We start from the raw sequence: 25,477 nt of genomic DNA on the forward strand, positions 1-25,477 counted from the left end.
GGCCCCTACAGGGTATGACAATTCACAAATTTATAAGACAATCCACAAACCCTCGCCCTCTCAAGAGACGTCATCGGCCCATTTTACAAGACACATTTTCCAGGCAGCCCCACCCCCTCCCCCACCTCTGTATTGGCTGAGGCAGAGGCGCACGAGAGCTGTGAGTAGCAGCACAGAAACGTATGCCGCTATGGCGCCTGCGCACAGTTGGAAGCGTTGAAAGCCGCTGTGGAGTCTGCGCAGAGTTGGAAGCCTGGACGTAACTTGCGTAAGAAAGAGCCTCTGCCATCTCCGCACCCGACCTCCTTACCTTCAGCACACGTCGCCTCCCAGCCTTACTTCCGCGCATGCGTAAATTACGGTGGCTAAAGGGAGGAAATGGATGGTGACTGAAACTGAAGTTCTGGAGGATCTCTACTCGTGCTACGGGAAGTGTTTGTGGCGCTACCATGCTTCAGGGTTTAGACTTGATCGGGACTATTGGGGAAGACGATGAGGGTCCCCAGGAACCAGAGTCCGACAGCGGAGATGAGGAGGAAGAGGTAGGTGGGGGGCGGTTGTCGGTTGCTTCTCAGAGACGCAGCGTGGCTCAGTGGAAAAAAGTGCTAGGAGCGAGGAAAGGACTGGGCTTGAGTAAGTGCGGAGGGCAGGGACTGTTTGCAGCGTCCGGCACTTAGGTAGTGCTCAACAAATGCTTGTTAATGCACTGGTGCAAACATTGGTATTGCAGTTTCAATACACAGGGCCCTGTTTACCTGAGGTGGGGGTGGTCATGGTGGAAAGAGAATAGCTGACGATGCGGTTAGTTAACGTACAGTCCATCATTGTATGTGAGATAAGTAGTGATACCTATGTTACAAAGTTAGTAGACAGAACGAGTGCATAATAAAGGTACACATTGCTTTGGAGGTTCAGAGGAAGGAGAGGGCATTTTCATCTAGAGTAATTAGTGTGACAGGAAATGATTTATTAACGGAGTCTTGAAAGTTGGGTAGAATTTGGGGTGGCGCAGCAGATAAATCTTCGGACCTGGAGTTCAAATCCAGCCTCAGACACTTTCTAGCCGTGTGACACTGGGCAAGTCACTTAACCCTGTTTACCTCAGTTTCCTCATCCTTTAAGTGAGCTGGAGAAGGAAGTGGCAAACCATTCCAGTATTTTTGCCAAGAAAAGCCCAAATGGATCAGGAAGAGGCCTTCGTGACCAAAACAACTAAACAACAGCGAAAGAATTTTAGCAGGTGAAGATAGTAGATATAGGAAGGCATTCCAACCTTGGGAACGTGTGAGCAAAGACAGTGACATAGGGAAGTTTGAGGAAAGGTAAAGCAGGCAAGTACTTTGAAGCAAGTCTTGAAAGACAGTTTTCACCTAATTATGGAGGGCTTTTTTCACATTTTATTTACTAAAGATATATTTCATAAGATTTCTTCCCAATTCTCAAAAAAGATATAAAAATTTGTTTAAGAAAAAAATAAAGCTTTCAAGTGAGAATGACATTGCTTCCATCTTCACCTCTTCCTATATCGCAACTCTTTTGGGCACCAACTCTGCTACAACTTCTCATTGTTCTCTTCAGGAGCCCATTGTGCTGGGCAGAAAAAAGCAGGCATTTCGTAAGAATAGAAGTGTTGATTTCAATCCAGACTTTGTTTTTACTGAGAAGGAGGGAGCATATGATGGGAGCTGGGCCATGGCTGATGTTATGAGTCAACTCAAGAAGAAGGTAAGTTTTGAAATGATAAGATGGGGTCCTAATTTATTTGGGGGTCAAGAAAATGGGTTGCAGGACCAGATTATTAGTTACTTAAGTTGCCATTTGTTATTCCTGTATCCAATAGACCCATGAGTTCCATTTGGAATTATACCATGAATTTTTAAAAATAAAATTTTATTGGTAGCTTTTGTTTTATTTCACCTATATTTACTAATATATCCCTCTCCCTTAATCTCCTGCCTTCTCTAGAGAACAATTCTCTATTAACAAAGGAAAAAGAAGAAGAAAACTAGTTTCAGGGAAACTAGCCAATATATCAAAAAAAGTCTGATATTATATGCAGTGTTCCACACTCAAAAGTACCTTACTTCTTCAAAGAAACAATGGAGAAGAGTTGCCTTCTCTTATCTCTTCTTTGGGACCGAGTTTGATCATTGTGATTCTGCAGTATTCAGTTTTGAATGCTTTTTAAAATTGTTGTTCTTTCTGTTTACATTGATGTAGATATTGTGCATATTATTTTCCTGTTTCTGCTTAACTTCAGTTTGTATCAATTCATATAAGCCTTTCTGTGCTTCTCTATATTCCATCACATTTTTCATTTCTTATATGTCCTGTGAATTTTGGATATTTCTTTGTTGAATCATGAAAGAAATCTTTTTTTTAAAAAAATTTTATTAATTTATTTTGATTTATCAACAATCGCTTCCATATGCTTTTGGGTTGAAAATTTTTCTCCCCCTTCCTCCCTCCCACTCTCCCCAAGACTGTGCTCAATCTGATATAGGCTTTACATTTACATACCCATTAAACATATTTTCACATTAGTGAAGTTGTAAGTAAAAATTAAAGCCAATAGGAGGAACCATCAGAAAGATGAAACAAAACTCAACAGAAGGTAAAAATAAGTGATAGCGATTCAACTTCCATAGTTCTTTCTTTGGATGTGGACAGCATTTTCCATCGTGAGGCCTCTGGAGATGTCTTAGATCCTCGTAATGATGAGAAGAGTTCAGTGTAACAATCTTAGTCATTGCATAACGTGGCTGTTATTGTGTACAAAGTCCTCTTGGTTCTGCTCACTTCACTCGGTATCAGACCATCCAAGTCTTTCCAGGCTTTTCTGAAGTCAGCCTGCTCATCATTTCTTATAGCACAATAGTATTCCATTATATTCATATACCACAACTTGCTCAGCCATTCCCCAATTGATGGGCATCCTCTCAATTTCCAATTCTTTGCCACCACAAAAAGAGCTGCTATGAATATTTTTGTACATGTGGGTCCTTTTCCCATTTGTTTGATCTCTTTGGGATATAGCCCTAGAAGTGCTATTGCTGGATCAAAGGGTATGCACATTTTTGTAGCCCTTTGGCCATAGTTCCAAATTGTTCTCCAAAATGGTTGGATCATTTCACAACTCCACCAACAATGTATTAGCGTTCCAATTTTCCCACATCCTTTCCAACATTTATCATTTTCCTGTTTTGTCATGTTGGCCAATCTGATAGGTGTGATGTGGTACCTCAGAGTTGTTTTGATTTGCATTTCTCTGATCAATAACGATTTAGAGCATTTTTTCATATGACTGTAGATGGCTTTAATTCATCTGAGAACTGTCTGTTCATATCCTTTGACCATTTATCAGTTGGGGAATGGCTGGTGTTCTTAGAAATTTGTCTTAATTCTCTATATTTTAGAAATGAGGCCTCTGTCAGAGAGACTGGTTTGTAAAAATTTTTTCCCGATTTTCTACCTTCCTTCTAATCTTAGTTACATTGGCTTTGTGCAGAAACTTTTCAATTTAATGTAATCAGAATTATCCATTTTGCTTTTCATAAACTGTTCCTTGTTCTCCCAGTTTACTTATGGTATCAGCCTTTATATCTAAGTCCTGAACCCATTTTGACTTTATTTTGGTATATGGTGTGAGATTTGGGTCTATGCCTAGTTTCTGCCATACTCTTTTCCAGTTTTCCCAGCAGTTTTTTTCAAAGAGTGGGTTCTTATCCCAGAAGCTGGGGTCTTTGGGTTTATCAAATAATAGATTACTATAGTCATTGACTACTGTGTCTTGTATATTTAACCTATTGCACTGATCCACCTCCCTATTTCTTAGCCAGTACCAAGCAGTTTTGATGATTGCTGCTTTATATGAAAGAAACACTTGCTTTCTTTGTTACAAACAATATATTTAAAAAATTTTTATTTTTGTTGATATCATATTCATTTCTGAATATATCCTTGTAGGCTCTCACAAAGCAGAGCACAGGCCAGGAGAGTAGTAAACACACCTGTCCTTAGATCATACCACCTTGGAAGAACTGAGAACTTTCTTCTCCCCCAGCAGCGCCTCCTCTCCCCTTTCAAAAAAACTGAAACTAGCTCTGAAAAAGGCAGCATGAGAGACTTGAAGCTTGGATAGTGTGCCCAGCCTGCCTTCCCCCACCCTTCTTCTGCCCCCCCCCGAGCAGAATCAAGATTAATATAAAGTTTAAAAGTCAAGAAATAGGGTAGAAAAATCAGGAAACAACTGAAAAAGATCCTGACCACAGAAAGTTACTATGGCGACAGGGAACATCAAAACAAACTCAGAAGAAGGCAACAAAGTCAAAACTGCTACATCCAGAGCCTCAAAGCTAAATGTGAGTTGGCCTCAGGTCCAAAAAGAATTCCTGGAAGGGCTCAAAAAGGATTTTAAAAATCAAGTAATAGAGGCAGAAAAAAATTTGGGAAAAGAAATGACAGTGATGCAAGAAGATCATGAAAAAGGAGTTAAGAGCTTGGTAAAGGAGGCATAAAAAAATACTGAAGAAAATAATGCATTAACAATAGGTCAAATGGCCAAATGGTAAAAGAGATACAAAAATCCACTGAAGGAAATGCTTTAAAAAGCAGAATTGGCCAAATGAAAAAAGAAAATGCCTTAAAAAATAGAATTGGACCAATAGAAAAGGAGGTACAAAAGCTCAATGAAGAAAATAATTTCTTAAAAATTAGAATTGGGCAAGTGAAAGTTCATGTCTTGTCATGAGACATCAAGATGCAATAAAACAAAATCAAAAGAATGAAAAACTAGAAGAAAATATGAAATATCTCATTGGAAAAACAACTGACCTGGAAAATTGATCTAGGAGATATAAGTTAAAAATTATTGGACTGCCTGAAAAGCCATGAGCAAAAAAAGAGCCTACACGTCATATTTCAAGAAATTATCAAGGAAAACTACCCTGATGTTCTAGGACCAGAGGGTAAGATAGAAATTGAAAGACTCCACTGATCACCTCTTAAAAAAGATCCCAAAATAAAAACTCCTAGGAATATTATAGTCCATTTCTGGAACTCCCAGGTCAAGGAGAAAATCAATTTATTTATTTTTAGTTTTCAGCATTCACTTCCATAAGATTAAGAGTTCTAAATTTTCTCCCTCTCCCTCCCTTCCCCCCTCCCCAAGACAGTGGGCAATCTGATATAAGCTATACATACATATTCATATTAGAAGTATTTTCACGTTAGGGATGTTGTAAAGAATAATTAGAACCAATGGAAGAAACTATGAGAAAGAAGAAACAACAACAACAGCAAAAGAGAGCGAACAGTATGCTTCAATCTGCATTCAGATTTCAGATTTCATAGTTCTTTCTCTGGATGTGGACAGCATTTTCCATTATGAGTCTTTTGGAGTTGTCTTAGATCCTTGCATTACTGAGAAGAGCTAAGTCTGTCAAAATTAGTCATCACACATTGTGGCTGTTACTGTGTATGATGATCTCCTGGTTCTGCTCACTTCACTCAGCATCAGTTCATTTAAGTTTTTCCAAGTTTTTCTGAAGTCCTGCTCATAATTTCTTACGGAAAAAGAATATTCCATCACAACTTGTTCAGCGATTCCCCAATTGATGGGCATCCCCTCAACTTCCAGTTCTTGACCCCCACAAAAAAAGCTGCTATAAATATTTTTGTCCTTGTGGATCCTTTTCCCATTTGCATGATCTCTTTGGGATACAGCCCTAGAAGTGGTTTTGCTGAGTCAAAGGGTATGCACAGTTTTATAGCCTTTTGGGCATAGTTCCAAATTGCTCTCCAGAATGATTGGATTAGTTCACAACTTCAAGGAGAAAATACTGGAGGCAGCCAGAAAAAACAAAAAATAGTTCAGATGTCATTGAGCCACAGGATCACAAAAGATTTAGCAGCTTTCATGTTAAAGGATCAGAGGGCCTGGAATATGATTCCAGAGAGCAGAGGAGCTAGGATTACAACCAAGAATCACCTGCCCTGCAGAAACTGAGTGTAATCCGTCAGGGGAAAAATAGATATTCAGTGAAATAGAGGACTTTCAAGTATTCCACATGAAAAGACCAGAGCTGAATAGAAAATTTGACTTACAAATACAAGACTCAAAAGAAGTATAAAAAGGTAAATAGGAGAGAGAAATTACAAGAGATTCAGTAAGATTAACTGTTTACATTCCTACATGAGAAGATGATACTTGTAACTTCTAAGAACTTTTTCATTATTGGGGCAATTCATAGACAGAGTGTTATGGGTGTGAGTTGAACAAGATGGGGTTATCTAAAAAAAAATTAAGAGTAGAGAAAGAGGAATGCATTGGGAAAAGGAGAAAGGGAGAGTTAGAATGAGCTAAGTTATCTGACATAAAAGAGTTGTGAAAGAGCCTTTACAGAGGAGGGGAAGATGGGAGAAGTTGGGGAAGGAGCACGTGAACTTTACTGTCTTCAGAATTGGCCAAAGAGGAAGTGACATACATATTTAGTTGGGTATTGAAATTTATCTTACCCCACTGGAAAGTAGGAGAGGAAGGGGATAAAAGAAGAGGGGGTTGGGGTTGATAGTAGGGAGGGTGGATTTGGGGAGGTGGTGGTCAGAAGCAAAACACTTTTGAGGACAGGATGAAAGGAGACACAGAATAGGATAAACAGGGGAAATACAATTAATAATTATAACTAAAAACATGTTTATAGCAAGTTTCTCTGCAAAAGCCTCATTGCTCATATATAGAAAACTGAGTCAAATTTATAAGAATATAATTCATTCCCCATTTGATAAATGGTCAGAGGATATGAACAGGTAGTTTTCAAATAAAGTGATCAAAGCTGTCTATAGTCATATGAAAAAAATACTCTAAATCACTATTCATTAGATAAATACAGACTAAACTCTGAGGTACCGCCTATCAGATTGGCTAATACGACAGAAAAGGAAAATTAAATATGTTGGGGGGATGTGGAAAAATTGGGACACTGAAGCAGTGTTGGTGGGGTTGTGAACTGATCCAAGCCATTCTGGAGAGCACTTTGGAACTATGCCCAAAGGGCTATAAAACTGTGCATATACCCTTTGACTCAGCAATACTACTAGGTCTGTATCCCAAAGAGATTTAAAAAAAAAAAGACAAATTATAGCAACTCTTTTAGTAGTGGGAAAGAATTGGAAATTGAGGGGATGCTCATTAATTGGGGAATGGCTGAACAAGTTATGGTATATGATTGTGTTGGAATATTATTGTGCTATGAGAAATGATGAGTAGGGTAATCTCAGAAAAAGCTGGAAAGTCTTACATGTACTGGTGCAAAGTGAAATAAGTAGAACCAGGAGAATATTGTACATAACAGTAACAATATTGTATAATGATCAAATGAATGACTTTGAATGACTTAATTGTTTTGAGCAATGCAATGAACCAAGACAGTTCTAAAGGACTTATGATGAAAAATGCCATCCATTTTCAGAGAAAGAACTGATGGAGTCTGCCTGTACATTGAAGCCTACTTTTTTAACCCATTTTTCTTTTGGTGGGTGTTTTCTTTTATAACATGACTAATATGGAAAAATGTTTTGCATGACTTTAGATGCATAACCTATATCAAATTGCTTGCCTTCTCAATGAGGGGGGTGGGAGGGAAAGAGAGAGGTGAAGAATTTGGAGCTCAAAATTTTAAAAAAATGTCAAAATAGTTTTTACATGTAATTTGGGAAAAATATTAAATAAAAAAACCAAATAATTTGGATACTATGCCTTTTGGTTGAATATTTGTATTACTTTATTGTCCATGGTAGTATTTAGCAAAATGTAGTTTTATTGATTATCTCTTTGAATTAGGTCTATTTTTGCTTTTCCTTTGTCTGATATCATGTTTGCTACCCCTGTCCTTTTTTTTTTTTACTTCCACTGAAGCATCATAGAGTCTGCTCCAGTCTCTCTCTCTCTCTTCTGTCTGTCTGTCTCTGTCTTTTTTTTTTTGGTTAGGCAGTGGGGTTAAGTGACTTGCCCAGGGTCACACAGCTAGTAAGTGTTGTGTGTCTGAGGCCGGATTTGAACTCAGGTCCTCCTGAATCCAGGGCCAGTGCTCTATCCACTGCGCCACCTAGTTCCCCCCCCCTTTTTTAAAAACTCTGTGTGTATCTTTGTCTTTCAAGTGTTTCTTGCAAGCAGTATATTTCTGATTTCTAGTTTCTAATTCTTGTATCTGCTTTCATTTTATGGGTGAATACATCCTATTCACAGTCACAGTTATATTTACTAACTGTATTTTCCTTCATCTTATTTTCTTTTGTTTATCCTTCTCTCTTTCTCTCTCTGTCTCTCTCTCTCCCCGTCTCCCCCGCTCCCCCTTACCCTCCTTCCTTCTCCTCAAAAGTGTTTTTAGCTATACTTTCCTTTTTCTTTGCCCCTTCCCCTCCCACTTCCTTGTTGGGTAAGATTGATTTCTGTAGCAGCTGAGTATGTGTGTATTTATGTGAATGTTTGTGTTCTTTCCTCTTTCAACCAGTGAAAAGATCAAAATTAATATTACCTTGAGTTTCTGCTGTATTGATTCTACAATGTAATTGTTTTTATACTGTATTAATTTTATAATTGAGTCTGCATCTGCCTGAAGCCACCTTGCTGTGTCCTTGAGTTGAGCTTAGGAATTTGGCTTTCCCTCTGAGTTAATTTTTTTTTCTTTTTGGCTAGGCAATGGGGTTACGTGACTTGCCCAGGGTCACACAGCTAATAAGTGTTATATGTCTGAGGCCAGATTTGAACTCAGGTGCTTCTGAATCCAGGGCTGGTGCTATATTCACTGCGCCACCTAGCTGCTCCCCCTGAGTTAATTTAAAGGTGTAATTAAAAGAAAAGTTGTTATGTCTCATACTGGTAGCCCCTGGGATACTTCTAAGACATCTGTTTGTTATCCTTAAGCCCTACAATTTAACTTGGTATTATCCACAAAAGATATGTCATCTGTTCTTGCCTGTCCTTGTGAAATTAAGGGAACTTATTTCTCTTCCCAGGAGACAGAAGTCTGGTAGTTTTGATCTCCTAGCAAAGATTACAAGATGCAGATGGGTTCCATAAATCAGTTGACATTCCTTAATTGTCAGAGAGGGGTGTGATTAGCCTCACTGGAATGCCATCCCATTTTTCTTCATCTAGCTAGTCATAATATTCCACCACTACCAAGACCCCCTTCTTGTGCATCGGTAAAGAGAGTCCATTCCTCATTGGTCACTGTCTTTACTGAGGTGGGCAGTCTGACCCGTTTTGTTAACAGTTATATGTGTCACTGTTAAAAAACTGATTTTGCTCTGAGTATGCACCTCAGTCTACCTTTATTAAGTTTATTTGGGATACCAGTTCAGATGAGAGTGAGATTCATTTTCCCCTCTGCTATAAAAACTTTTCCTTTTATGTAAGGTAATTTCCCCCATTCTTCCTCTCCCTTCTCCTTCTTGAAGTGTATTCCTCTTTCTTGCCCCTTCATTTTTTTTTTGAGATTATCTGAACATAATTGAGTTGCAGATGTGTCTTCTGTTTATGTAGACGCCTATCTGCCCTAATGATAACATTTTTAGGAGTTACATGTATTTTCTTCCCATATAGGAAGGAAACAGTTTGACCGTTAAGTCCCTTTATGATTTCTCTTTCGTGTTTTTTTTAATGCTTCTCTTGAGTTTTGTGTTTGAATGTCAGTTTTTCTCTGAAAGTTCCCTATTTCATTACATGTTAATTTTTTTCCTCTGAAGGATTATACTCAGTTTTGCTAGGTGGTTTATTCTTGGTTGTAATTCTCATTACTTTGCCTCCTGGAATGTCATATTCTAAATCCTCTGCTCATTGTGGTAGCTGTTAAATCTTGCATGATCCTGACTGTGGTTCTATGATATTTGAATTGTTTCTTTCTGGCTGCTTACAATATTTTTTCCTTGACTTGGGAGCTCTGGGATTTGGCTGTATTATTCCTGGGAGTTTTCATTTTGGGATCTCTTTCAGAAGGTTGTCAGTGGATTCTTTCAGTTTCGGGTTTGCCCTCTGGTGCTAAGATATAAGGGTACTTTTCCTTTATAGTTTATTGAAATAGGATGTTTATGTTCTTTTTTAAATCATGGATTTCAAGTAGTCCAATAATTCTTAAATTATCTCCCCTGGATCTGTTTTCTAGGTCAGTTTTCCATGAGATATTTCACATTTTAAAAAATATTTTTATTTAAAGTTTTGAGTTCCAAATTTTATCCCTTTCACCTTCCTCCCCTTCCCCCTCCCTGAGATTATAAGCAATCAGATAGAGGTTATAGATATATAATCATGTAAAACATTTCCATATTAGTCATTTTATACAAGAAGATGCATAAAAGAAAAAGAGTGAAAGAAAGAAAGTGAAAAATAGCATGATTTAGTCTATATTCAAACAATATCAGTTCTTTCTCTGGAGGTAGAGTAGTCCTTTGGGATTGTATTGCTGAGAATAGCAGTCATTCACAGTTCTTCATCAAACAATGTTGTGTTACTGTGTATGGTGTTCTCCTGGTTCCGTTCACTTCACTATGCATCAGTATGTGTAAGTCTTTCTAGATTTTTCTGAAATCATCCTGCTTGTCATTTTTTTATAGCATAGTAATATTCTATTAGAATCCTATACCACAGCTTTTTTTTATCTATTCCCTAATTGATGGGTATCCCATCGATTTCCAGTTCTTAGTCATTACAAAAAGAGCTGCTGTAAATATTTTTGTACAAATAGTCCTTTTCACTTTATATAGACCTTGCAGTGGTTATTGCTGGATCAAAGGATGTATGCAGAGTTTTATGGCCCTTTGAGCATAGTTCCAAATTACTCTCCACGATGGTTGGATCAATTCATACGTCCACCAACAGTGCATTAGTGTCCCAGTTTTCCCACATCCCCTCCAACATTTTTCATTTTCCTTTTCTGTCGTATTAGCCAATCTGATAGGTGTGAGGTAGTACCTCAGAATTGTTTTAATATGGTATTTCTCTAATCAATAATGATTTAGAGTATTTTTTCATATGACTGTAGATAGCTTTGATTTGTCTGAAAACTGCCTGTTCATATCCTTTGACCATTTATCAATTGGGGAATGACTTGTATTTTTATAAATTTGACTCAGATCTCTATATATTTGAGAAATGAGGCCTTTATCAGAGATATTTGTTGCAAAATTTACCCCCAGTTTTCTTCTTTCCTTATGATTTTGGTTGCATTGATTTTGTTTGTACAAAAACTTAAATTTTATATAATCAGATGATCTGTTTTACATTTTATAATGTTCTCTATATCTTCTTTGGTCCTAAATTCTTCCCTTATCCATAAATCTGACAGATAAGTTATTTCATGCTCTCTTAGATATTTTACATTTTCTTTTATTTTTTTCATTCTTTTCACTTAGTTTCTTGATGTCTCATGGAGTCATTAGCTTCTACTTGACAAATTCTAATTTTTAAGGAATTATTTTCTTCAATGAAATGTTGTGTCTCTTTTCCCATTTGGCCAAATCTACTTTTTAAGGAGTTCTTCATACTTTTTTACCTAGCTATTAATTCTCTTCATAATTTTCTTATTTCTTTTCCCATTTTTCCTCTACCATTTTAATATGTTTTTTAAATCTTTTTACTTTAAAAAAATATCTTACTTGTTAGCTCTTCCAGGAATTCTTCTTGGGCTTGTGTCCAGTCTGTATTTTTTTTTTGAGGCTTTGCTTATAGATGTTTTCATTTCATTGTTTTTAGAGTTTTTATCCTTTTTTTCCCCCCTTTTTGGTGAGTCACCTGGGGTTAAGTGACTTGCCCAGGGTAACACAACTAGTCAGTGTCAAATGTCAGAGGTTGGATTTGAACTCAGGTCCTCCTGACTCCAAGTCTGGAGCTCTATCCATTGTGCCACCTAGCTGCCATGGAGTTTGTATCTTGAGATTCCTTGTCACTATAGTAGGTTTTTATAATCATTCTTTTTTGGTGTTTACTTGTTTTTCTAGCTTGTTTCTTGACTTTGAGTTTTATGTTAGAGTTTTTCCCTGCTCAATAGAGGTAGGAGGTTGGGGTGAGTCACTGCCCCAAGCTTCAGACTTTTTTTGTTTTGTTTTTTGTTTGTTTTTTTTTTTTTTGGCTAGTCAATGGGGTTAAGTGACTTGGCTAGGGTCACACAGCTAGCGAGTTATGTCATATTATATAATGTATCTGAGGCTGTATTTGAACTCAGGTCCTCCTAACTCCAGGGCCAGTCCTCTGTCCACTGTGCCACCTAGCTGCCCCGCTTGATGTTTTCACAGCTAGTTCAACGAGTCTAATTTTCAGTACTTCCAAGGTTCTGTGACTAAGAAGAGGCGTGATCACTGTTCTCCTGGTCTGTACTCTGGTCATTACCCAGGTAGGGGTTCTGCTCCCTTGTGAATAAGTGCTCCTTTCTGGCCTGGAACTGTGACTGGGAACTGGCTAATAGGCAGTGAAGTTGCCAAACAGTGCCCCAGCCTAGTGTAAACATAGGAGACTCCTATAATCTGTTTCTGATTGGTTTTCTAATCCCCTTGCCATCTCTGGGTGGTGAGAGCATCTGAAGCTGCTGAAACTGCTGCTGCTGTCTCTGCAAGGCCCACAGGTTGTGTTGCTGCCTTGCTGCACTGTGCTTCTAGCCAGTTCCCCATGTCAGTGTCACGAACTACTCCTTCTGAACTAAGTTGTCTTGGGTTAAGCAGAATGTCTCACCCTGACCTATTGACTGTACTACGCCTGAATTCAATTTGACATTATTTTAACGTTTGGAGGGGCATGCTGGAGTTTAGCTGGAGTGCTTCCTCTACTTGGATCTGCCTCTCTCCCCTTTGTTTTGTTTCTTTAAAAAATTTTATCCCAACCTTAGCAAAGAAGAAATAAAGTGGGCATTTCCATATACAGAGTGGAACAGATTATAATGAAACTGCAAATCTCTTACATATAACTTGTTTTCCTTTTTAAATATGTAAGTTAAGCCTGTAGCTTTCAAAGCTGCCCTGCTTTATGCCTCTTTCTGACTTTTCTATTCTCTTTTCTGCATTAAAAAAAATCTCAGTAATTCTTTTCTTCCTATTCCTTTTTCTTTTTTTGACTTTGATATGTCTTTCCTCTTGTCCTCTGACATTCCTTTATCTTCCCGTTAAGAGGAAAAAAGAAAAGCCCTGGTAACAAATATACATAGTTAAAGCAAAGAAATTCTCATTAGATCATAAAAATGGGGAAAAGACCCACATATACAAAAATATTTATAGCAGCTCTTTCTGTGGTGGCAAAGAATTGGAAATTGAGGAGATGCCTATCAGTTGGGGAATGGCTGAACAAGTTGTGCTTTATGAATGTAATGGAATACTATTGTGCTATAAGAAATGATGAGCAAGTGGACTTCAGAAAAACCTGGAAAGACTCGTATGGACTGATGCCAAGTAAAGTGAGCAGAACCAGGAGAACATCATACACAGTAATAGCCACAATGTCTGATGACTAACTTTGATAGACATAGCCCTTCTCAGCAATGCAAGGATCTAAGACATATCCAAAAGTCTCATGATGGAAAATGCTATCCACATCCAAATAAAGAACTATAGAGTTTGAATGCAGATTGAAACATACCATTTGCTCTTTTGTTTTGTTTTGTTCTGTTTCCTCTTTCTGGTGGTTTCTCCTATTGGTTCTAATTCTTCTTTACAACATGACTAATGTTTAATAGGAATGTATATGTAGGGCCTATATCAGATTGTGTGCCATCTTGGGGAGGGAGGTGGGGAAGAAGGGGGAGAAAATTTAAAACTCAAAAGCTCATGGAAGTGAATGTTGAAAACTAAAAATAAAAAAAAATCCTCATATTGGCTATGTCTGAAAATAGATGTCTTATCTTTCATCTTAGTGCCTCCCATGGAGTTATATTTTTGCACTTTGTCAGGAAGTGGGTAGCATGCTTCGTCATCAGTTCTGTAGAACATTATTCCATTAAATAGAGTTCTAAAATCTTTCAAAATTATTTTTCTTTATAATGTTGTTATTGTATTATTTATTATCCTGGTTCTGCTCATTTCAGTTTACATTAGTTCGTATAGGTCTTCCAGGTTTCTTTGAAACTGCATTTAATCATTTCTTAACAGTGGCATTATATTATATAAGAGCCATTGTTTTTAGCAAAAATTGAAAAGGGAAAAAAGTCAAAACCATTGAATACAGTGACTACAGTGTATTATAATATTCTTTTTTTTTTTTTGGCTAGGCAGTGGGGTTAAGTGACTTGCCCAGAGTCACACAGCTAGTAAGTGTTATGTGTCTGAGGTCACATTTGAACTCAGGTCCTCCTGAATCCAGGGCCGGTGCTCTATCCACTGCGCCACCTAGCTGCCCCTGTAATATTCTTTCCCTCTGTTCTTTTACCTCTTCTGTGATGGGAGGGAAGTGCATTTTCTTATTTGCTCTCTAGGACCAAGTCCTTATTGGATTCCAAAGTCGTAATTAAATAACATTAGTTTTCTTTTTTTTTGCTTTCCATTTATATTATTTTCATGTTTCATATTTTGTTTTACTGATTGTATTTACTTTATTCTGCATCACATAGTAAAAGCTATCCCATACTTTTACGAATTCTTCCTGTTTGTTGTTTCTTATGACAATATTAATCCATTACTTTTGTGTGCCATGGATTGTTTACTCATTTCCCAAATTTTGGGAACTTGATTTGTTACTAATTCTTTGCTGCCATGAAAGGTGTTGGCTAAAAAGAAAAGGAATGAATGAATAAATAAATGAATGAATGAATAAGACATTTCCTTTTTTTTTTCCTTCACTTCTTTGGGGTACTTGCATAGCAGTGAGATCTTTGGGGCAAATAAATATTTTAGTTACTGTAGCATAATTAAAAACAGCTTTTCAAAATGGTTGGGTTGATTCAGAGCTTAATCTGCAGTGTATTTGTGTACTTATCTTCTCACATATCCTCAACATGGACTGTTTCCATCTTTTTTCATGCTTGTCAGTTTGTTGGGTATGAGATAAAACCATAGAGTTGTTTGGATTTCATTATTCTTACTGTTAGTGATTTAGAATAGTCTTTCATATAGTTATTAATAATTTGCGATACTTTTGAGAACCATTTGAAAAATATCTGTTACTTTACCATTGGTGAATTGCATGTTTCCGCATTAATTCTCTCTGTGTATTTGCTGTCAGATCCTTATATTTATTTGATGCAAAGACTTGTTCGTATTTGACAGTTGCCCTTCTTAGTTGCATTGATATTGTTCATGCAAAACCTTTCCAATGTCGTGAAATCAGAATAGTCTATTTTATGTTTTGTAATAGCCTGTATTCTTTGTCTGAAAATTCTCCCTAGCCATAGTTGTAAAAGGTACCTGATCTCATTTTCTTCTAATTTTTTTAAGTGTGATCTTTTATATTAGTGTCTCATATCCATTTGTATTCATTGTAGTATATGATGTGAGATATTGGTTAATTTCTAATCTAATTTCTGCTAAACTGCTTCCTTGCTTTTCTTTCAGAAAGGACTTTCTTCCCCAGCTGTCTTATGTTCTTGGTTTATGAAACACTTGGTTATTGAGTTTAGTTGTTTTTGGTTCTTGCTTATCGAGTCTGTTCCACTATCTATTTTTTGGATAGTATCAGATAGTTTGATGATTCTTGTTTTATAATAGGTTATCTGGAAGTACTAATCCCCCTTCATTCCTTTTTTCCTCACATTTCCCTTGAAATTCTAGACCTTTTGCTTCTTCAAATGACTGTTTTTTTTTTTCTTCCTCTGTAAAATACTTCCTTGGTAGTTTGATTGGCATATGATCTTTAATTTGTATACTTTTTAAAAATATGTACATATCTTTTTTTCTTTTTAATGAGTCAATTGGGGTTAAGTGACTTGCCCAGGGTCACACATAGTGTCATGTGTCTGAGGCTGGATTTGAACTCAGTTCCTCCTGACTCCAAGGCTAGAGCTCTATCTACTGTACCACCTAGCTGCCCCCATATATATCTTTTTAATGATATATTATCTTTTTTTTTGTATTCATGCTTACCAGTGATGAACAATTAATATTCTTTAAAATATTTGTCATTATTTCTTTAAAGAGTGTTTTATAATTGTATTTACATAAATCACAATTCTGTCTCAAACAAGACATTTTCCTTCAATTTTCTTTTTTTGGTAGAGAGCAGCCACAACACTAGATGACAAGATTGAGAAAGTCCGAAAAAAACGGAAGAATGAGGTGAGAAAGAAGGACAGTGTAATTTTTTTTCCCCCATAGTTAACCAAATCTCAACTTTGCCCTCTACCCAGAATCCCTCAGTTTTCCTTTAATGCTTTAGTGTGGGGGTTTTTGTGTGTAGGTTGGGGCAAAGAAAGGGTTTCTTCTAATGTGTATTATTATTTATTTAGGACCCACATGTAACTAATAAGACAATTGACCTAAATGTCTATTTTCATCCAGCTCTAGATTTTCCTATGACTACAAGGTTTTGATTCCTTTCTCAGGAAAAAGAAGCCAAATCTGGGAAGACAGTAGATGAGAAGGAAGGAAATGAGGGTTCTGGGAAGGAAAACCAAGATGACTCTGAAGGAGAACATGAAGAAGAGGCAAAAGAGGAGGAATCAGAATCAGAGTATTCATCAGCCGATGAAAATATCCTCACCAAAGCAGGTCAGTGGAGCACAGAACTAAAAGTGAATTGAAAAGGGGAGGCCTGTTTCATAGGGGACTTTCTTTCGTGGTTGGCTCCTTATTGTATTAAGATGTTTTCTTTGGGATCCTGCTTTCTGCTCTGCATCCAGTGCTTTTCATGGAACCTTGTGTCTTCTGTTATTAAACCCATCTATGAGATACTTTCTTTGTGTGACTGAGACTCAGTTTGGGTAAGAAGCTCTTGAATTCCATCCCAAGTCTTAGTGCGCAGGGACGAACAGCAAATAGTTCCTATCCCACATAATCATTATTGTCCTCCCTCCATAGATACGCTGAAAGTGAAGAAAACGAAGAAGCAGAAGAAAGGAGAGAAGGTGATCATGGCTTTAGGAAATCGTGATGTTCTGTCCAATTCCTAGAAGACTTTTTGATCACGAAGGGGTTATCTGGCTTATATATTGTCACTCTTATGAAAATAAGGCCTTTCTTACTGGTTGCTTACTTCAGATAGCCTTCTGTTTTGTCTTTGTAGGAAACGAATTTTTTTGAAGATGCATCTCAGTATGATGAAAACCTCACATTCCAGGACATGAATCTGTCTCGACCTCTCTTGAAGGTATAAGGCTGTTTTGCATTCTGTAAGCATGAGTAGAGGGGTTGGCTTCGAGTTGGGCATAAGTATTTGTTTTCTTAATATGTAGTTTATGGAAATAGGAGTATTCATTCCCCTGAGTCTAACTTAGTTATATCTCCTCAGGCAATTACAGCCATGGGTTTCAAGCAACCTACCCCCATCCAGAAGGCCTGCATACCTGTGGGTCTGTTAGGAAAGGACATCTGTGCTTGTGCAGCCACTGGGACAGGTAAGAGATTTGAGGAAAAAGTGGATTGAGTGATGTTGTCTTAGTATGAAAACTGGAAGTCTCATTTGACATAGGTGATTTGATAGCCATGTTTAAACCTTTTTCGTGGTTGCCATCAGTATTGATTTTAAGTATAAAATTCTTAAGTACACAGCATATTCATCTGAATGTAGGCCATATCTCTACAGTGACATCTCTTTGAAAGGAAAAAAGACCCTGAAATATTTATATAAAAATTTAAAAACATTGTTTTTGTTCAAATACAGCTGTTTAATTTTAAGCATAACTACTTCTGAATGTCCTCATTTAAAAAATGGGGATAGTAATAGCATTTATTTCATAGGATTGTTGTGAAGTGAAATAATGTATGTAAAGTGTTTGGCAAACTGTAAAGTGCTGTGTAAATGTCAGTCTATTTTTATTCTTGCTGTTATAGCGTTATTGATTGTGTTATATTCAGATTTCATACGAGTCAAGTTTGCGAGCCAAGGACCATGTTTATGTGAGCCTCTATGGTTTTATGTACTGTAGTCAGTTCTTGATTAGCAGTACTTTATGCATTACCTTCTTCAGTCTTTCTGTTAATTGCAACCAGCTGGTTTCCAGTGGTGCTAAACTGAGAAGGCCATTGAATCCATGATATAAGGGACATATTTGAGAAAGAAGGTATGTTTCTAACTGTGTTTTGGGGCCAAGTATTAATTATCTTAGGTTATTTTGTATTATCCAGGTCTTTCTTTTCTCGTTGTCGTGAGCCATCAAGAGTTGATGCCCTATCCCTTTATCAGATAGGACCAGCATATGCTCTGAGTAAGCCTATGCTGCTGTACAACCCTCTCTTTACTTCCCGTTATCATCTTTCTCCTCAGGTAAAACAGCTGCTTTTGCCCTTCCTGTCTTGGAGCGTCTTATCTACAAACCTCGACAAGCTCCCATAACCCGTGTACTTGTGCTAGTTCCCACCCGAGAATTGGGCATTCAGGTACACTCTGTCACCAAGCAGCTGGCCCAGTTCAGCACTGTTACCACCTGCCTTGCAGTGGGTAAGTTGCCCGTTAAAATCTAAACATTAAAATCACTTAAATTCTGGAGTAATTCTCTGTCTTTGTTAGTGAAGAGAAACTCACTTTATGGTGGGACCTTTAGTAAAAGTGCAAAAAAAGATGTGGTTCTTTTTCTTCCAAAGAAATTCTATTTCCTTTTATTCTTATGCTTTTACCACCACTATTAAGGAAAGAATGCTATTGACTTTCTAGCTACAGAACATATCCATCATTTCCCAGGGTTCGGACTTCTTTAAATTCCACCCCACCTCAGACTCCAAATACCACTAATACTAACTGTGGTGCAGCTTTATTAATTATTCTAGAAGGTATTGCCGTTGTTGTCTATACTGTCTCTTAATTTTTACATTTTGTCATGATTAGTTGATAATCGAGGTGGATTAAAGGTGAGAGAGCAGGTCTCCTGCCAGCGATTAATTGTCCTATAGATTGTCAAGTATTTATGAGCTTTCCCTTTAGCATCTTAGATGCTCCACTCTTCAGATATTGTTTCTATTCTAAAGGGTAATGACATCATTGGGCTCCTCTTCCTTAGGTGGCTTGGATGTGAAATCCCAGGAGGCAGCTCTTCGGGCTGGACCAGATATCCTCATTGCTACACCTGGCAGGCTCATTGACCATCTCCACAATTGCCCTTCCTTCCATTTGAGTAGTATTGAAGTACTTATCTTGGATGAAGCTGACAGGTAAGTAGAAAGCTTGGGATTCTGGTGACTTTGGGATTATAAGAACCTGATAGCAACAGCCATAGCTCGTATTCTCCTTAGTGTCCAAGGTATAGTGCCCACTTTTAGGGAAATACATAATTTTTATTTTGACAAGTATAGATCTTCAAATATATGAACTAGAGTTTATGAAAGAAGTAAAACAAGCATTAAGACTTGATACCCAACAAAAATAAAAGGGTTATGATTGTAGATGTGTCTGAACCTTGAATTATTAACTGTTAACTCAACCCCAAGAGATACATATATTGTTGTTAATGCAGTAGTACTCATATCATGTTTGTGTCTTCAATTCTTTTTGATCACTTTCCCTGTGCATATTAAGCTGATTTTTTGCTGTTATTGTTTTAATGAGGTAGCATAGCAGTGATTAGAGAGCCAGCTTCAGAGTTAGGAGACACAGCTGTGACTATGGGCAAGTCATTTTATTACTCAGTGCCCCAGGCAAATCTTTTATGTATCTTAGTGGCAGAACAAATGTTACTCTGTGTCAGTAAAGGGAGTTTCAATGCGGGAATTCCTTATACCAATGAAGTCTCAGGTCAGACCAAACCCCTGCCACCCCTCCCCCCCAAAAAAACCACAACTAACTTGTTGCTTCTGGTTCTGCTTTTTTTTCTTTCCTGTTTTACATCACTTTGTTTAAGTCTTCCATATGCCTTTGAATTTTTCATACGTTGTAGTAATAATTCCATTATGTTTGTATGCCATAATTTGCTTGGCTTTTCTATAATGACCAGAAACTGATATTGTTTCCAGTCTCTTGGTATTACAAATAGCAATGCTAAGATTATTTTTATGCAGATAGATGGGTTTTTTTTTTGTGTTCTGGTATTGTCCTTCTTGGGGTTTAGCTTCAGTTGTGGACTCTGATTGTGTAAACTTTTGCAGCTTTACTTCCAGACTGCTTTCTAGATAACTATTTTTGAAGAAGAGTATTTAGGCACTATCACTTCAAAAGCCATAAGTGTTTTCTTGCTCTTTTCAGACTTTGACACATTTTGTACTAGCCAAGATGCACGTAAAGTGCTTTATTACACCTTAAAACCCTATGTAATTGTGAGCTATTACTATACTCCTATCCTCTTCTCCAGTTAGACTTGTCTGTCCACCAGTCTACCTCTTGATCCATCTGTTACCCCTATTCCAAATCATATTTCTTAAACAATATCCTTTCTCTTCTGTCCTCTGTGGTTACCACTGTTTTTTTGTACCTCCGTAGCCAAATATTGGTAAAGGAAAGTAAACAAGCATGCCCTGTCATAACACCCTTATTAGAAAAATCAGTTATGGGGTTGTTGTTATTTGTATCTTGCTCTTTGAATGTTATTTAAGTATTTTTATATTAGATCTTTGTATTTGGGTCTTCCTTTGCCCATTTTCCTCTCATGTCTTGGGCTTTTAGTTCTTTGTTTGAGCTCGAGAGCCCAAACTTGTACTTGTCTCATGGTAATCTTATTTTCCCAGGATGCTAGATGAGTATTTTGAGGAACAGATGAAAGAAATCATTCAGTTGTGTTCCCATCACCGCCAGACCATGCTTTTCTCAGCCACCATGACAGATGAGGTGGGCCTCTCTAGTTTGTCTCAGCATGTGTAAACTCAGGTTGACATGCTGAAGTATCTGGTGCCAGTGTTAAGGGAATGAGAATTATCTCAAGGGGATCCCCCTTTCTTTTGTAAATGAGCTAAATTTTTTTCCCATGCCTGGCAGGTGAAAGATCTGGCCTCAGTCTCACTAAAGAATCCTGTCCGGATCTTTGTGAACAGCAACACAGATGTAGCTCCATTCCTAAGGCAGGAATTCATTCGAATCCGACCTAATCGAGAAGGAGACCGCGAAGCCATTGTGTCAGGTGAGACTGAGGAACTAGCGTGAAAGATTTAGGGGAAGCTTGCTTTCTGTTTTTGAGCTTGGGGACATGTGTGATACTATGACTGTTTCTTGCTTATAACCTTTTTCTCTGTTCCCCTCAGCTCTTTTGACACGAACTTTTACAGACCACGTGATGCTATTCACCCAGACCAAGAAGCAGGCTCATCGTATGCACATCCTTCTTGGGCTTATGGGGCTGCAGGTGGGAGAGCTGCATGGGAATCTCTCTCAAACACAGCGTCTGGAAGCCCTAAGGTAAAGATATGGAGTGTCTTGGGAAATGGACCAAGGGACTTCACAAAATTCACATAAGCCTCCTGAGGTGGAATTGGGGAAAGGCAAACCTTCTCATTAAGATATAAAGTACCAGTATCAGAATTAGAAGCAAAAATGAAGGTCTTCTAACTTTGTGGTGTCCACTAGTTAGTGTTCCCTGTTCAACATTTGCTGGCTTACTCTGATCCTTTCTATTCTTCATTTTAAGGCGCTTCAAGGATGAGCAGATTGACATCCTGGTGGCCACAGATGTGGCAGCTCGAGGACTAGACATCGAAGGTGTCAAAACAGTGAGACAACTAATCTCTTTTCACATATTCCTGAATGAACTTTTATTACTGGTTGAGAGGCCTGGTTTGTTTTTTTTTTTGTTTCTCAATCCTTTTTAGTCATAAAGCTGACTTTGTCTCTATTTTACTAAATTTCTTTCTTTCAGGTCATCAACTTTACAATGCCCAACACCATCAAACATTATGTGCACCGGGTAGGCCGAACAGCACGTGCTGGCAGGGCTGGACGCTCTGTCTCTCTGGTGGGAGAGGAGGAACGTAAGATGTTGAAGGAGATTGTGAAATCAGCCAAAGCACCTGTGAAGGCCAGGATCCTTCCTCAAGGTAGGTGCTCTGGATGTCTTTCCTTCAGGAGTTCTTCCTCTATTCCAGCTGTGGAAGAAATAGGAAATTTGACTGTCGGGACAAAAAAATTGGTTTCTCTGGTTTGTAATTGTCAACAAAGTTATGTTAGGTAGAAGTTGAACAACTCTTTGTTCTTGATATGTCTATTTCTGAGGATAAAAACTGTATTTCCCATTTATCATTCTGATTGAAATGAGGGAGGCTTGGACTTATCTTTTTCTTTAAATCCCTTTTAGGCTTTCCTTTTTCATTTTTAAGTTTACTTACATGGATCTGTGAGCTCTTCATTGTGGGTAATCCTTCACTGATATAGATCACAAACCATCCATGCCTCCTCATCCTGTGCAAGTCTTTGTCTTCCCTAGGAGGTCTTTTTGTTTTATTAGAATGTTGTAGATACTGGTCTATCACTCTGGGTTGTCTACCTATCCCTTACTCTTACTAGATGAATGGCCTACCTCTTTTTTCTAGTTATATCCTTAATGATGCCCTTTATGCCACTTCTGTGCCTCATTGTTAGCCATCTTATAAACTCTTCATCCCTGATTTGTTTGTTGCTTTTTCAGTTATATGCAGTTTTAGTTCTTCTCACCCCACTTAGATGTAATCCTAAAATTCCGAGACAAGATTGAGAAGATGGAGAAAGATGTGTATGCAGTCCTGAGGCTAGAGGCTGAAGAGAAGGAGATGCAGCACTCAGAAGCCCAGGTAAACAGGAGGAAATGGCTCCTCTACCTTTTTTTTTTTAAAGATACATGATGACTTTATTGTATATTTAAAAGGAATAGTAAGTTTTACATAATAGATTAGCAGTTTCATGTACAATCATTTTTTCTGTTTTACTATGTTATGGAAGTGCTTGTTTATTTATTAAGTTCAGAATAAAATAATTAAAATAAAATAAAAACATGAATACTGTCAGATTTTGATTTGGAAGGAAACTCAAAACTGTCACTGAGTTGGATCTTTCTCATTTTACTGATGAAGAAACTGAGGCTCAGAACTTAAGTGACATAATATTGTGACAAAAGAGTTTGAGATGCTGATGGGGCATCCAGATGGAAATGTCAAAATGAGATAGGCAGCAGGTGGTATGTGCATTAATTTTAGATGTTTAAAGATGTGTGTGTGTGTGTGTGTGTGTGTATGTATGTATGTGTGTATATGTGTATGTATATATGTGTGTGTATACTATATATATGTATTTATGCTATATATATATGTACATATACACATGTACACATACACATGTTGTGCCCAATACTATAGGTAATATGTTACAGATGAAGAAACAGAGAAGTAGGGAGGAGTTAAGCAATCAGCTCCTTTACTTTGATAGGGAACATATTTTTGTTGGTCCTGTTTTGGTCTTTCAGCTAGGAAGCTTGATATCTGCATTGGGATCAGAAGCCATCTTAGGTGACAGACTCTCTTCACTGATGGCGTTCTGTGGAATAATGGATGTGCTAAAACAAATGTCCTTATTAGTGGACAGTTGGTTCACCAGCTTTGGGCAGCCATGCTCTGTGTTTCACTTTTGTCTTTCTCACAGATAAATACAGCAAAACGACTCCTAGAGAAAGGGAATGAAGAGCCAGAGCGGACCTGGTTCCAGAGTAAAGAGGAGAGGAAGAAGGAAAAAAGTGAGTCATGTGATCAGGCTTTCCTGATACAGTTTAGGTTCTTAGTCACTCTCTCCATAAGGGAGAATAATGAGAATCTGTAAATGATAATCAGGAACTTTTCTTGAAGCAGAGTTTTTTACTTTGTGGTTGTTGACTAAGATAGAAATTTCATTACTTAGCAAACAGTCCTTGAATTTTGTGTCCTCTTTCTTTCCTTAGTTGCAAAGGCCCTGCAAGAGTTTGACTTGGCTTTGAGGGGAAAGAAAAAAAGAAAGAAGTTTATGAAAGACTACAAGAAAAAAGGGGAAATGACAGTGAGTTGGAATCTGGATGTCAAGATCTGGGGAGCTTGGTGGGTTACTGTTGTTCAGAAACTTATTTGCATTCCACCCTCCTCTACAGCCAGAAGAAAGGTCTCAATTTGAGATTCTAAAGTCACAAATGTTTGCTGAGCGATTGGCTAAGAGGAATCGCAGGGCCAAGAGAGCACGAGCCATGCCTGAGGAGGAGCCAGCCCCAGGTAGGCAAACATTGTGTAACTTCAGGCTTTGGTGGGTGTTACTACAACCTATGAAGGGGTGAATATGATCAGGTAAGAGTGGCCATTTATTTCTTGGAATAGGAATCATTCTTCCTCTGGTCCTTGGTGAATCAGGCAGGAACATTGTCTGATGTCCAACCAGGATGCCATCACATCAGTTTGGGCTAAGGGCATTTAGGAACCTAGTGAAGAACATGCTGAAGTTTACCTCAAGGTAATTTATAACTGAATCTTTCTCTTTATAGGCAGGAAACAAAAGAAGGTGAAGAAATCTGTGTTTGATGAGGAACTTACCAACACTAGCAAGAAGGCTTTGAAACAATATCGAGCTGGGTAGGATTTAAAATCATATAAAATTACTCATATTAAGTATACTTAGTATATGTATATTGCCTTACAATTAAGATGGTACATTTAATGAAAATGTAGGGCAGAGTGACAGCTGCCAAAGCTTGGGAGTCATGTAGAACCCTAAATTTAACTTTACTTACAGTGTGAGCATGTTTTTTGAGTCCCTGCTGTAAATCCACTTCTGGCATATGTGACGAGCAGGTTGGAATTGTCATCCTTCCTTTAATGCTGACGTTTTCTCACATGTAACAGTTTGGAGAAGTAGATAAAAGTTTAGAACTTTAGGGCTAATCTCTAGGCTTCACTCTTATGTAGAAATGAGAAGTAAAGTTTATATAGACAAGTTAAGGAGAGAAGCTTACCTGGATAGAGCTTTCTCCAAAAGACATGTTCTGTCTCTGGTCAGAAGATGAAGGTTGCTCTTTTGAGTATTGGGAACAGTTGTGGGGATATAAGAAAATTATCCAAAACCTAACTTCCTGCATGATTGCTATGTTGATCACAGTCCCACCTTTGAAGAAGGGAAACAGATGGGATTACTCCACCCAAGGAGAGGAGGAAACTTCAAATCTAAATCCAGGTAAAAGCTGTCAGTTTGGTGATTGAATAAAATCCTGGCCTCTCTTCAAGTAAGTAGATTATGACCGTAGTTCTGCTGATTTCTTTCCACAGGTACAAGAGGAGGAAGTAGCAGTAGTTACCTGAAGAAATATTTAAGGCTTATTAAGCCCTTCCCTAGGGGAAATGTAATTCCATTGTTCTTTTTGATTGTAAAAATCCTCTTTAAAAAGTTCTATTAAAACAGTCTCAATAGTTTGCATTTATTTTCAAATAACTGATGTTTCCTTGAGCATCTTTATCC

At 37.7% G+C, this 25,477-nt stretch overlaps 1 protein-coding gene across 2 annotated transcripts; it reads left to right on the forward strand.

Annotated features, from left to right (window-relative positions):
- Positions 1-318: 318 nt before the first annotated feature.
- DDX27 (DEAD-box helicase 27) lies at positions 319-25,450 on the forward strand. Of its 2 annotated transcripts, XM_020984183.2 has the most exons (21): positions 319-542; positions 1,579-1,725; positions 16,186-16,245; positions 16,512-16,677; positions 16,987-17,033; positions 17,192-17,275; positions 17,417-17,522; positions 18,392-18,565; positions 19,122-19,272; positions 20,779-20,878; positions 21,026-21,167; positions 21,289-21,442; positions 21,672-21,753; positions 21,900-22,077; positions 22,700-22,806; positions 23,651-23,741; positions 23,943-24,037; positions 24,126-24,243; positions 24,510-24,597; positions 25,121-25,195; positions 25,288-25,450. In XM_020984183.2, exons 1-21 carry the CDS (start codon positions 450-452, stop codon positions 25,304-25,306), a joined length of 2,277 nt encoding a protein of 758 aa, XP_020839842.1. In that variant the 5' UTR covers positions 319-449; the 3' UTR covers positions 25,307-25,450. The 2 variants fall into 2 exon arrangements, with proteins under 2 accessions (XP_020839842.1, XP_078005994.1); XM_078149868.1 differs by lacking the exon at positions 1,579-1,725.
- The last annotated feature ends 27 nt before the right edge of the window (positions 25,451-25,477 follow it).

This window comes from Phascolarctos cinereus, unplaced genomic scaffold (assembly GCF_003287225.1).
Source record: "Phascolarctos cinereus isolate Bilbo 61053 unplaced genomic scaffold, phaCin_HiC Scaffold_2;HRSCAF=192, whole genome shotgun sequence".
Classification (NCBI taxonomy): Eukaryota; Metazoa; Chordata; class Mammalia; order Diprotodontia; family Phascolarctidae; genus Phascolarctos; species Phascolarctos cinereus.

Coding starts and splice junctions, on each gene's coding strand:
- DDX27 (XM_020984183.2), top strand. CDS start 450: ATGCTTCAGGGTTTAGACTTGATCGGGACTATTGGGGAAGACGATGAG. Junction 21,443..21,671: donor CAGCGTCTGGAAGCCCTAAG/GTAAAGATATGG, acceptor CTTCATTTTAAG/GCGCTTCAAGGATGAGCAGA. Junction 21,754..21,899: donor ACATCGAAGGTGTCAAAACA/GTGAGACAACTA, acceptor TCTTTCTTTCAG/GTCATCAACTTTACAATGCC.